Source organism: Pungitius pungitius, chromosome 3, assembly GCF_949316345.1.
Source record: "Pungitius pungitius chromosome 3, fPunPun2.1, whole genome shotgun sequence".
NCBI classification, from domain to species: Eukaryota; Metazoa; Chordata; class Actinopteri; order Perciformes; family Gasterosteidae; genus Pungitius; species Pungitius pungitius.
Genome location: NC_084902.1, coordinates 6,404,345 through 6,416,946, shown reverse-complemented (window position 1 = coordinate 6,416,946; position 12,602 = coordinate 6,404,345). Strand labels below are relative to the sequence as shown.

Sequence of the window (12,602 nt, the reverse complement as noted above, 5' to 3'; positions counted from 1 at the left end):
AACCTCTTTTCTCACATTCAAATTTGAATGTAAATGTTCCGGTTAAATACCGTAGAGGTAGTGTTTTTTTTACTACTTAAACACAGCCCCTCCTTAAGAGACAAGGACTACAGCTACAAACAGGGGGTAAGGACCACCCACCCTAAAAAAGTAGGCAGGGAGGAAGCTATACCCTTGCTGAGAAATTAGCTCCAAATAATCCTGTCCACATACATCTAAATGACCAAAGATGTCCTTCCTTTTCTTTCATAGCAGTTGAAAGACATTGGATACGTCTGATTTTTTTTTCTTAATTCGTTCATGGAACCTGCAGGAAATTGTGCTGCGTTCGACCCTACACCAAACGGGAGCATTTCAATATAAAGTTTAAAAGGCAAACTCCTTCAAACACGCAGACTCAAACGGTGGAACTTTACCCATCAACGGAGAGGCTCAAATCCCAAAGCTAATCCTCCCTTTTTCTGCTCATCTCACCCTCACTGACCGCTGCTTCTGTCCCAGCCCCAATTCATCTGCATCTCTCCCTTTCTGACTCACTCATTCTTTCTCTTTATGTCTGCTCAATCGCAAAAACTTTCTTACTGCATCTTTCTATGGTTTTCACACCCACTGTACCTCTGTCCCTGCCAGATGAGACCCTTTTCTATCTCCTCTATTCCTTCTGGCTATGGATCTTTTGCTTTATTTATCCTTCTCCCTCTCTGTATTGCCCTGAGGGAGAGAGATCAAAATGTCTGCGTGGAGGAACAGGGCAAGCAGTTTGTTTACACCTCATTATTACTGTTCCATATAACCCCACGAGGGAACACGCAGCATTTATTGTTGATTAAATGGGTCGCACACGTGTACACGAACACAAAGTAATACGCCGGCGACTTTATTATTTTATTTTTTACTTTATTATTATTCTTTTAATTTTTTGTCTCCCTCTTTTTTCACTTGCAACTTCATCTTCGTCTTTTTTTCCCCAACCCGTCCGCTGCCTGTTTTAGTTTAAGGATGTTTCTGTCTCCCTCTCTGGCAGTGAAGCTCTATCTGAATTTTCAGCAGGGCTCAATTCATGTTTTAATCATTGAGCTTGGTGAGGAGCTAGAAAACGGTATAATGAGCAGCTGAAAGCATAACAGGCCAATATTCCACCGCTTTGGACGCAATGGAGGGGAAATACATTTTCATTGGAACTGAAGTGCATTTGCATTGAAAGGTGCTCTTGATGCAGAATAATTAAGACATTGGTGACCATGTTGGTAACAAATTAAAGGGACGGGAGAGAGGGAGGTATTGGGAGGAGAGGGGAGGGAAGGAAAAGAGGAGCCAAGGGTGAAAAATGGTCTCAGTTTCTCTGTAACTGGTGCAGGACTTGTATAATGTATAATGTTGTATAATGTAATGTATAATTCTTCTATCAGAGCAAACACCACTAAATCATTCTACTAAACATCTATTATGCTGTGACCCCCCACACAAAAATGCACAAACATTATTCATTGCTTCAAATAGCATCACTTGCATCAATACTCCAGGATTCTCATCAAGGAGCATGGGTAGAGTCATTCAAATATTTTCTCTATTTGTGTACTTCCAGGTTACCCATAAACATGCCGACATATATATATTCAAACATACACAGACTGACCTGTGAGGTCAAAAGTAGGCCAGGAGCCCAGTTCACAGGCTCGGCAGGTGTACTCGTCGAACACAAACTCGTTTTCTTTGCAGGGAGTGCACGTCCAGCAGCAGCTTACCTCGCCTTTACGGATCACCTGGATGGAGCAGAATGCAAGAGGTGGGTCTTACTGTAGCACATGCATGCACCTCCTGTGCACCAGGCACTATTTGACGTGAAGCCTTTTCTTGCATTAATAAACAGAATTACCATGCGTCACACACTCAAATTATTTAGAAATGAACAGACTCACAAGTAGAAATGTCGGCTAAATAAGCCTTCATGTGTATGCAGATATGCATTTGTATGCATCATCTTACCTTAATCTGTCCTTTATCACAGGGTTCACTGCAGACGGACTTGATTATGCCGTCTCTGTTCGGCCAGATTTCATCATCGTCTATCTTCAAGCCTCTGTTGTCCCAGCTGCCAACGTTTATATAGTCGTAGTAGTCCTTCCCCATCTTTTTGAAGTTCATTATTTCATACCTGTGGATGAAAGGTACACAGTGTACATCCACAACCTTAACACCTACTTCTCTCATACGACCATTTGACCCAATAGAAAGTCACCCGTGGCAGCTTCTGTTGAGTCACAGTGCTCACCTGCCAGGTGAGTCTCCGTTAGCGTCGAATAAGATTCCCTCTCCTGACACGCCTGTGAAGTTTGTTTTCATCAAGAAGTCCAGCAGTGTAGCACCATCTATGGGTCGCATGGCATCACACAGGCCCTTAAAATACATGAACAATCTTTTCATATCTAACAGAAATGTTCTGACCCACAGTATAACAGACAATGTATCACATAAGTTACTTTGGAAATGGGCTAAAATTCTAACTGAATGCAACAAACAGTGAAAACTATGAATCTTCTGTAATGAAGATGAGTTTTAACTCAATTGCATTCAAGTCATGATTATCAGAGTGAGTTGAGTTGGACTATATATATATATATATATATATATATATATATATCTCATGTCAATATCTTGCACTTTCCTGGTGAGGTGTATGTAGTGTAAATATAAATCCAATAAAGGCCAACATGGAAACAAGGTGTAATATGGGAGCAATACCCAGCAACTAACATCCTCTCGTCCCAACACTGGCCCGCCCATCATCTCAGTGTGTTGTGCTAGCACGTCCCTCCTTTCATCCATAAGAGCGCTACCTACCTGATAGCCTGGGCACAGCGCCCGTTGCATGTTATGCAAGCCATATGCCATCGAGTAGATGGCATTAATGACAAAGCCCATCTTTGTGTCCTGAGCGTACTGCTGCCGGAGGGACTCTCGCTCTGCAGAAGTGGTTGGTTGGTGTTGGGGGAGGGGAAGGAGGGGTGGAGAGAGCAAGGCATCTATATCAGAGAAATTTCCACTCGTTCTATGAAAAACAGCATGCTTTTTCCCCCCCTGACATCAAAGACCATCTCTCTCCCCGCTCATTTCTTCTCGCCGACCACTTGCCACCTCTACATCTCATTTCTCTCTACGTCTCGCTCATTTGTATTTCAAGACCCATTTCATTAGAATACATGAGACATGACTCTCTTTGATGCAGAACCCACACACAGCTTTGCCTATGAATGGAGGGATTGAAAAAGAGAGGGAAAGACGAGCGGTGGGGGGGGGTGACAAATACATAGAAATAAAAGGAGGGTGCACTCACAGAGACAAGGGATATCTCCACATGAACCGGGAAAGCTGTGTGTATCCATGTGGTGTGTGTGTGTGTATTCAGACAGACTGTTTGTATATTATTTGCATGAATAGTGGCCATCATGACAGCCAGTCAATTAAAATGCAGATTGTTACTGTAGCTCGTTGTGTTGAACCAAAACAATGCAGCCCCCAGATGGTCTCGGTCAAAGCGGAGGTACAGTACAGCTGCTCAAGAGGAACATCTAAGGTATTATCCCGTTGGTGTGTGCTTATTTGTGAGTGTACTCACTGCTACAGGTGCGGTTGTATTTGAAGCTCTCCTGCGGGTGACCTTTGAGTCGACAATGGAAGCGATGCTGCCAGAACTCGGGAAACCAGGGGTTCCTTTGGTTGTTTTCAGGACGAAGTTTCAGGTAGTACTCGTCGAACCACTTCACATCAGCCGACTGGAGCTTGATGGTGATACCCCCCGCCGCTTCTCTAACGTAGCCATCGGTTACATCGTACCGGTCCGCCCATCCGTCACTGCACAAACGGAAAAAACAAGGACGCATAAAGAAGGTGGAGCAAACATAGCGGTTATGTTTAAGCCAAGTCTCCAGGAAATGAAAGTAAGTCAATGTGAACAACTGACACCCCTTTTATTGGATGAGATTATATTTTGGTGTTGAGAGCGCGAGGCCAAGCCATTTTACTCACACAGGCATAAATGAAGACATTTACGATCTTGTTTCCTTGGACTAAAGGAACAAACAGGGAACGAGCGACGGAAACACTCGAGATGACAAGCAGAAAATACCGAATCAGGGAGGAAAGCAACCGAAGAAAAGAAAAGGATGTACAAACAGTATGATTAGCAGAGAGGACATGTGGGAGGGAGCTCTTACATCATTATGGGCAGTGTCAGAAACTCATCATATTGCTGACAAATAGGCCTAAATATTACTCACTGACACACACCAGCCGGGTGCGGAGATGAACTAGGTCAAACTGAATATTTTGGCAGAAGCTCAGCAGCCGTGCCCCGTCAGACAGCAGCAAGGCCAATAGAACTTCCTCACAATACACACACTGGCAGACTGGGCAGATATGAGAATGTAAAATGCATTTTTTTGAGGGGTAGGCTTTGGGGTTTACTGGTTGTCAAGAAAGCCCAGATGGCCCAGTGAGAGTGTGTGTGTATGAGGGAGTGATGCAGAGAAGAAGGGTAAGACAGGTGTTGATGTGAATGACACATCTTTTCTCCCTCTTTCCCAACTCCTGCCAACACGACCTCAGCAGGACAAGGATCCCCCCCCCCTCCCCTCCCCATGTCTATACAGAGCAAAATTCATTTTCTCCTACAACAGGCCTTCCAATGTCATTCCGAGACCAAAATGTTTGTGTGTGTGTGTGTGTGTAAACTTCCCTCTCCGTCTGCATTCTGTCTATTTCTTTTTACGTCGTTTTTCTTGCCACATCCAAATCAATGTGTGCAAGTATGCAATGTGTGTGCTGCGTGTGTGGGTGTATGGCGTCATATTTCTCTGGTGGGAAAGGGTTGGGGGAGGTGAGCAGCGATTTGGTTGCCAGTGCTTGTGTGGATCTCGTCAATAAGAATTTACTTTAGTCAAAACAGACTTTTCTTTGGTTATGAAGCACTTGAAATAGAGTGTCTTTTAATAAAAGACCACGTCTTGCATGAACCGCTTTCAGTTTTAAACCAAAGACATCCGGTAAATTGTTTAATCTGAGGGGATAGTTAGGAGGATAAAAGGCAGGAAAAGCAATTGCTTCACAACATTTTATTCTTTTCTTTTTTAGACATTACTACTAATATTTGTTTTTTTTATGATTATTTAATACTTTTCTTGAAGCCTGGATCAATATGCTTGCTTCAGTCTTTAAGGATGCGGTAATATGGAAAGCTCATTGAGTCGGCACCCAAGTGTCACGATGGTATTGGATTGGGAACCGAGCACAGCGTCCTACTATTACTGTTTTCTGTCTCGCTGTCCCACGCAGAGCCACAAAGTGCTGTCTTTTCAATAAATGTCCTCACACTGGATCAATCCGTAGCTCAATGAGGAGCATGTGGGGAATCCACCTGAGTATTTCTTCCAAGTCGTTCTTTAACACTATGTTGTATCGACATTTTGAGAAAGATCGGGTGGAAGAGAGCGAGAGAGAGAGAGAGAGAGAGAGAGAGAGAGAGAGAGAGAGAGAAACAAAGGCTTTGAGAAAAGAGACTAAAAGAAAGAGAAATCGAAGGGATGGACAGTGGCAGTGAGAACAGATTCAGAAGTAGACAATCTGTAATGGCTGAATCATTCCTTTTTCACCCGGTCAATGGATTTCTCCTTTTGTCCCTCGCACAGGTTTTTTTGTCCATCCGTCTCTTTCACCCTCCATCATTAACACCTTAGGCTTTCACCTTGAGCCCTTCTGTCGTTTTTCCCAGCATCCACTCAACGCCGTCCCACTTCATCCCATTGCATCACTCTGCCAATATGTCCTCCTCTGTTTGATTACTGTGCTTTCTCTTTAGGTACACAACGCGCACACAAAAAGGCAAGCCTTTCCAGCATACTAACTAGGAGGGCAAGCTAGTAGCGATTTTGTTCTCACTGGTTAACATTACAACTCAGTGGTTGCATTTAAGACATGTACAAGGAATAGAAAAAACATTTCTGATAAGTGGGCAATATCATTGAAGACAACAAAGCTAGTGGCGGCCTTTTAAAATCGGCTACGTTTACCATTTTTATTTTGTTATGCACATTAGTGAAGCCATCAAATAAAATGTTTAGTCTTTGGTGATGTGTCCACAAATCCCAATTCTGACTAGTTCAAAAGTCATTGATGTTATCTAAAATATGATTGTTGAATTATATTCGTACCAGTAAAAGTTTACATGTAAATAATATCATTTTTTGATGAAGAATTCCATTTATGATATCTTTAAGTTCATAACAATTTTAGATATCTCCACATTAAAGATATGCAGACATGGAACTATGAAAAATCAAAAAAGTTATAAATATCTGTAATCGAATTTGAATGGACGTTAATGGAAAATGTTGAAATGTGTAATTTACTAGTATAAATTAACTTAAGGATATCTGCAAATTAGGTTTTTCACTATGAATTGTTGATCTCTATAATTAACATTTGACTAGTGAGAAATAATTTGCAGTTTATTCCATTCAAATTGTTACTTTTCAGAATCACATGATGAATAACGTTTCTAATTCGCTAATTTAGCACTCGCTAAACTAAGCAAATCCAATAAATTAGTTTCACAGTGAATATTTGTTATTAATTTGCCAGCTAAACAAACAGCTGGATGAAAGTAATGATCCCTCATAGAGGACGGCTTTCCGTGATAGCGGCCTGAAAAAGACTGACCTTACATGCCATTATTCTAACACTGTGAGGTCAGTGTTCCACTGCGCCTGGGGTGAAAGTGGGTGGCGAGCCACAGCAGGGTTTCAATGCAACCGCCTTTCAAACCGAAAACGACAATCTTGGTGTCAAAGCTGGACGCAAAGCTCAAAATAGCTCTTTTGTATAATGGCACCACAAAAGACCTTTACAGGAACAGCACATGTATTTGTGTAAGTGTTTCATACTCATGAAAACCTACCAGGGATGGAGAAACATGGTGAGCGGTTTAGTAAACTTCAGTTACCTTCAAGGCAACACATCACCTTCTCCATATTAATGGTACACCTCATAGAAGTGAGCTGATGTCATTGAGTATGATGGACACTGTCCCTGGAACCCACCACTCATAATGGATGAGCACTGCACAGCTTATGAAAGCCAACAGGATCTGTGCAGAGATTGAGCTGTATGGCAAACCCAAGTTTATTTGTTCAGTAAGATAACCTTCTCAAATCAACACCACTTTTAGGATTTTTTCAGGCATCAATGTGACTGCCGGAAGTCTAATGCATAGACATTAAGATATAAACACAGTAAGAAACAGGCAGACCCATCTCTAACCTTATATGATCAATAAAACTGTTCTTAATGGCATCCTGGTTCTCTCCCCCTTCCCCTCTTCACATGTCGAAGAGCTCAAGGCCGTTGCCATGGTTTCCAGCCCACGCTCAACCTGCCGTCTGTACTTTGTGTCTCATTATAGCACACCGTATTTTAAGTGTATGCATATGCATACACTTAAAATACACACATGCACCATCTTCTCTGCACACACTCACCCACTTCTTTATTCACTATTCAATTAAGATGTTCTGTCTCTACCAATATTGAAAATACAATTTGCATAAAAGTACAGTATGCCAGTGTTGTAGGCCAACGCACTACCTTAAGCAGAACTTTTAAAAACCAATTGTACACACTCTGGCTTGGGGCAATTGCCTTTCTATTCTGTTCATTCAAATTATAAATAGAAACTGGAACCCATTTGCGAGGGATTATTAACTTTCACTCCGTTCTTTCGTGGTTGTGAAATTCTTCTCAAGCCATACGTGTTCTAGAAAAGGTTGGCCGGTGGGATTTGGTTACAGGATTGCTAAGACCCCTAAATAAACGCAACCTTGATAGAACTTGCCAATATATTTTCTGATATGTTATTTCAAATGTGTTACACTCGATGGCCCATGTGAGCGGAGCAAAGTACAATCGGGGTCCAGGAAAACACCAAAGTGTAATTCCGATACAAAGCAAAGGGTGTATTACAACCATGAAAACACTCAAGTGTGTAATATTTTAATTTCAGCTGGTTGCATCTTGATGGCTATATTCATCTGAACATTGCTGTGCATTGTTAAACGCAACTGACCAGAAATATGTACCATGTGTATATTTTTGGAAATGAGACTCTTGAAGCAAACCAGGAGACCTGAAGACTGCAGTCTGACCGTGGCCATCATCACGAGTCTGTTCTCTCAGTGAGAATGTTCTTTTATTATTCAGGGTTCAAACCTCGAAGGGGCCAAAACCCTGCTTATTTTTTGCGGATTAATTATTTTCATTATGTGTGCATTCGTCCTATCATTACAAACATAGCAAGACACTGTTGAACAATGCTTGGAAATTTATTTTCAAATCAAATTGCAAATTTGGCCACAGTTCGTCTTAGACAAAAAAGGTCTTCAATGCCTGACCTTTTAACCGATACACGCCAAAGGACTACTTTTCATTAAACCAAACCCCACCCCAGGGATTTTCATACATCGACAAATCACGCCACCTTGGGCAACGATGTGTGCATTAAATAAAAATAGCTTGTTTTTGTCTGGTCCCAAACCCCTGGTTACTGCAGTGATTTACCACCCCCCCAAATCCAAACCCTCTGATTTGTCCGAATTTCTCCCTCTGCCCCATCTCTCCACCCATTCTGCTACACTTCGACTCATTGGTCTCATCTTTAACGACTTCAACATCACCTAACATGTCGACATCCATAAAAAAGGACACACGCTTGACCTGATCTGCACCTCCATCAACATTACCATCAACAATCCAACCAGCATCGACCTCACCATCTCTGACCACCTGGGTATCACCTTGGACATAGACATCTCCAACCCCATGTCGAGCTGAATCGCACCATAACATTTCGGAACATCAATTCCATCAACCTCCCATCGCTCTCCTCCACCTTAGCTGCCTCTGCCCGTATTCCAACTGCCTCCCCCCACGGTGCCAGTTAATTACTACAATGACGCACTCTCCTCCAGTCTTGACGTCATCGCCCCCTGCCTTTGTTCTGTCTGTCTCTGCCTTTTGTAAAGGGTCTTTGGGTTTGTATTTAGAAAAGCGCTATATCAAATTAAAGTATTATTATTTATATTATTAAGTCCTAGGTACATAAGACAAAAGGGTAAAGAGTGGAAAAGGTCACAGTTAAATGTATTGGGACAAAGCTTTGTATTGAAAATCAAATCAAATCAAAGGCTGACTGTTTTTATAACATCCCCATTGACCACAGATAAACAAGGCCATCCCAAATTAAATTGCAATGATAATATTTGATCAGTGTATGAACTACAGTGTTTGGGTCTCCACAGATTAAAGTAACTGCTCATTTGTGTTATTGTTTCAGTGTGACCTAAGCTGTGCGGTCATTGGTCACAGCATTTGATGAGAGAGTGGGTAGCGGAGGCAATCATTGAAATTTCAGCTTGTTATATCAGAGTAAAAACTTGGATTGTCGTCTAATTCCTGGACTGAGATTGGCTTTGTTGTGATGTTGTGATGTTGTACTGGCAAAATATTTGAAGCAGATCGAAAGCTGCGCCGCCAATAGGTCACTTCATAAATGAATGTCGAAGTTCAATTATATCATGCCACCTGACCCCAAACCACCCACTCACTAGCTGCCATGGCAACCTGGCAGAGATTCTAGATGAGCATCTGCTGCTTACAACTATGCATGCTGCAAACACACACACACACACACACACAGGCAGTCCACTAACCAAACCTGACCACATTAATTAGCTGGACAGAGAACACAAACAGAGTGTTACAATCTGAAAGAATGAAAGCAAAAAGGTTTAAAAAGTAAGCTGCTCTACGCGTCTGTAACACACACTTTAGTGTCAGCAGCTCAAACAGCTGCAGGTTAAGGACTGTAAGCTCTGCTGTCAAAATTCTACCCCAGAAAACAGACAAACAGATGTTGTCCAAAGAACTTTGGTAAATTTTGTCGTGTGCTGTGTTCACAACGCGTCACCATAAGCCCACATTTCAGTCCGGGAGGCGCCACGGCACAGGGACGGTCAGTTTGTGTCAGCACAAGAGCTGATCCGCAGCAGATTACTTCAACCCAATAGGAAGATGCATGCAAAACTCTAGGTGTGTTTCTTGCTGTTCCTGTGAAGAAAAATGAGTGGAGTAAGCTCACTAGCTGGGTAATACTGCAGTGGTGCGGCTCATTGATTAATGACTTTTGAACTTGGAAAGGAGACAGACCCCCATCGTGTGATGAAAAGGCCCATCTTTTGGGATTCTCAGACTACAACCCTCATAAAAGACACACTTTACGTTTTCCATTGTGTGTTTAGCACGTGGAAAAGGCTCATGACTCATGACACAAACGCATGGACGGTTTTCGGGTGAGGCAAAATTAATAGCAGGCGCTATGGCATTTCTTTGACAAACTGCAAAAAGGAATCAGCCAGTCCTCCTCAGACACGACACCTCATCTTTAGACAGCCACAGCTAAACGGAGGTCAAAGTTCACCATGACCACGGCAAAAACTAATTAAACCCAATGTCAGAACTGTCTCCAACACAGTGGCGCTAAACTCTAAATATGTGTGTGTGTGTGTCAGATAGAGACAGATGCGAGGCCTGTGTCCACGTGTCTACCCAACTGTGTAATTATGTGAGCAATCGGACCACTTTACACACCTGTCATTCAATGACACGCACACACACACGCATCAGAACAGCCTACGCCTTCTTACCTTGGCAGCAGGTTGACTTCACCTCATCCACTGATGCCACACTTCATTACCCTCCGTCTCTGTCTTTTCTGACAGTCTCTCACCTTTCATCTTTTTTCCTCACATCTGGCTCTGTTCTTCTCCTCTTTTCCACTTCATACTGCTCTCCTTACCGGTGTCTCTCATGCTGAATTTTCTCATTCTCTATCCTTTTCATGTTCTATGACTGCTCTTTGGTCTTGTTGCTGTGCATTCTTTATCCAGCTATCAATCCTTCATTATTGTTTTTAGATTTGAATATCTCTCTGATGTTATTCATGTACTTTACAGCATTCCATGTTTTGTATTTTTTTGCTGTTCGATTGACTTGCTGAATTGGGAATGCAAAGAATAATACTTTTTGATACTTCTGTGTTGGTTAAATTTTGCAGCAGCAGATGTTGCTGCTTGACTTTCATACTATCACATTAAAAATGTTCATGGATGTTGAATGTTTCCGCAAAATAAGCCTCTAATCCATAATCTTAAAAAATACAAATCCCTTTGATAGGAAACGAGCATTAGATTTACAATGAGTAAAGTATTCCGGGCATACAATGTCATTCTGGATCCCAATCTTAACACTTAACTGTTTATGCAGAGTCGACAAAGCACATTGACCTTCCTCATTCTCACACTTATCCACACACACATGTCCAGGCTAGTTTAGGCATTGTGTATTTCAGACTTTTTGAAACTTTACTGATTTCCCCTGGGCATCAGACAACAGATGCTGATTTGATACGTGACACAGGCACTGAAAGAAAACTGTCCAGGCAGAGGACAGAGAAAAAAGACAGACACTAAAATGTTACAGATATGGAGACATAAAGGGGCAAAAGAGTAGACCATTCACAGCTGAACCTGGATTCATGTTATGTGACAGCCCATTATATTTATCCGCATTCATGCTGGTCTATAGTGCAGAGAAGGTAGAGAAGTAGTGAAGATAACTAACAAAAAGATTTTCCCCAATGGAGAAAAAACAGCAGTATCATTCTTCAGCAATGTGTAGAAGACCTTCAGTGCTTGTTCAAACTCACTCCATCACGGTTTGTCAAAGAGAAAATATAAGTCCACAAAGACCTATGATTAAATGCAGTAATTGGAAAATATCCAATTCAATAAGTTTCCATTGATGAACCAATTTACTTTTGATCCATGAAAGTGTGGAGTGGATAAAGATAGAAAGAAAGGGGTCAGGAGGTCAGATGGAAGTAGTAATTAGGCCTGGTTTAAACAAAGACACAGTAAAAAGAGGAACGAGGAAAACAGACAGTAAATTCCACTTCCTTACTAGAGCACATCACATTTTATTGTGGACATTGTGTGCATCTTGATTGGTGTGTCACTAGTAGAAACTGAAGCATAAAACCTGCTATGCTGGATCCCTACTAACGCATAACTGGAAACATTTTATCTTGTGCCAAAAAAACAAACAAAGATACAACGTCAAATGTGGGTTGTGTAGTAGTACATGAACACTTGCTCTGAGGCGGACCATGGATTTCCATTTTAATACTGGCAGACAGGACTCGAGCCTACTGGGTCGACATGCGGCATGAATTTTTTGAACTTTAAATCATGACTGACTTTTGTGCTTGTTGAAAGAGAAACAAGCTCGCATGTTTATTTGCCTTTTTACCTACAGCAGAATCACCGCCCCTCACTCAAACAAACCGGGCCGCTGAAGAAATGTGAATGAAAGAGAGAGCGCGGGGGACATTAGGGAGAGTAACGGAGCAGACGACGAGTGAAAATAACTCAAGATGGTAGTGTAGAGAATGGGGAAAGATGGATGCGAGCAGATGACAGGACATTATTCCCCTCCAG

General features: G+C 42.0%; 1 protein-coding gene across 4 annotated transcripts in view; it reads right to left on the bottom strand.

Annotated features, from left to right (window-relative positions):
* grm5b (glutamate receptor, metabotropic 5b) overlaps window positions 1–12,602 on the bottom strand; it is a 52,741-nt gene that overhangs the window by 13,717 nt on the left and 26,422 nt on the right. For all 4 annotated transcript variants that reach the window (XM_037448850.2, XM_037448939.2, XM_037449027.2 and 1 more), the window contains 5 exons: window positions 3,617–3,852; window positions 2,842–2,963; window positions 2,273–2,397; window positions 1,987–2,155; window positions 1,637–1,763 (listed from right to left, as the gene is read on the bottom strand). In XM_037448850.2, coding sequence (XP_037304747.2) covers window positions 1,637–1,763; window positions 1,987–2,155; window positions 2,273–2,397; window positions 2,842–2,963; window positions 3,617–3,852 — 779 coding nt within the window. The remainder of the gene's footprint in view (window positions 1–1,636; window positions 1,764–1,986; window positions 2,156–2,272; window positions 2,398–2,841; window positions 2,964–3,616; window positions 3,853–12,602) is intronic.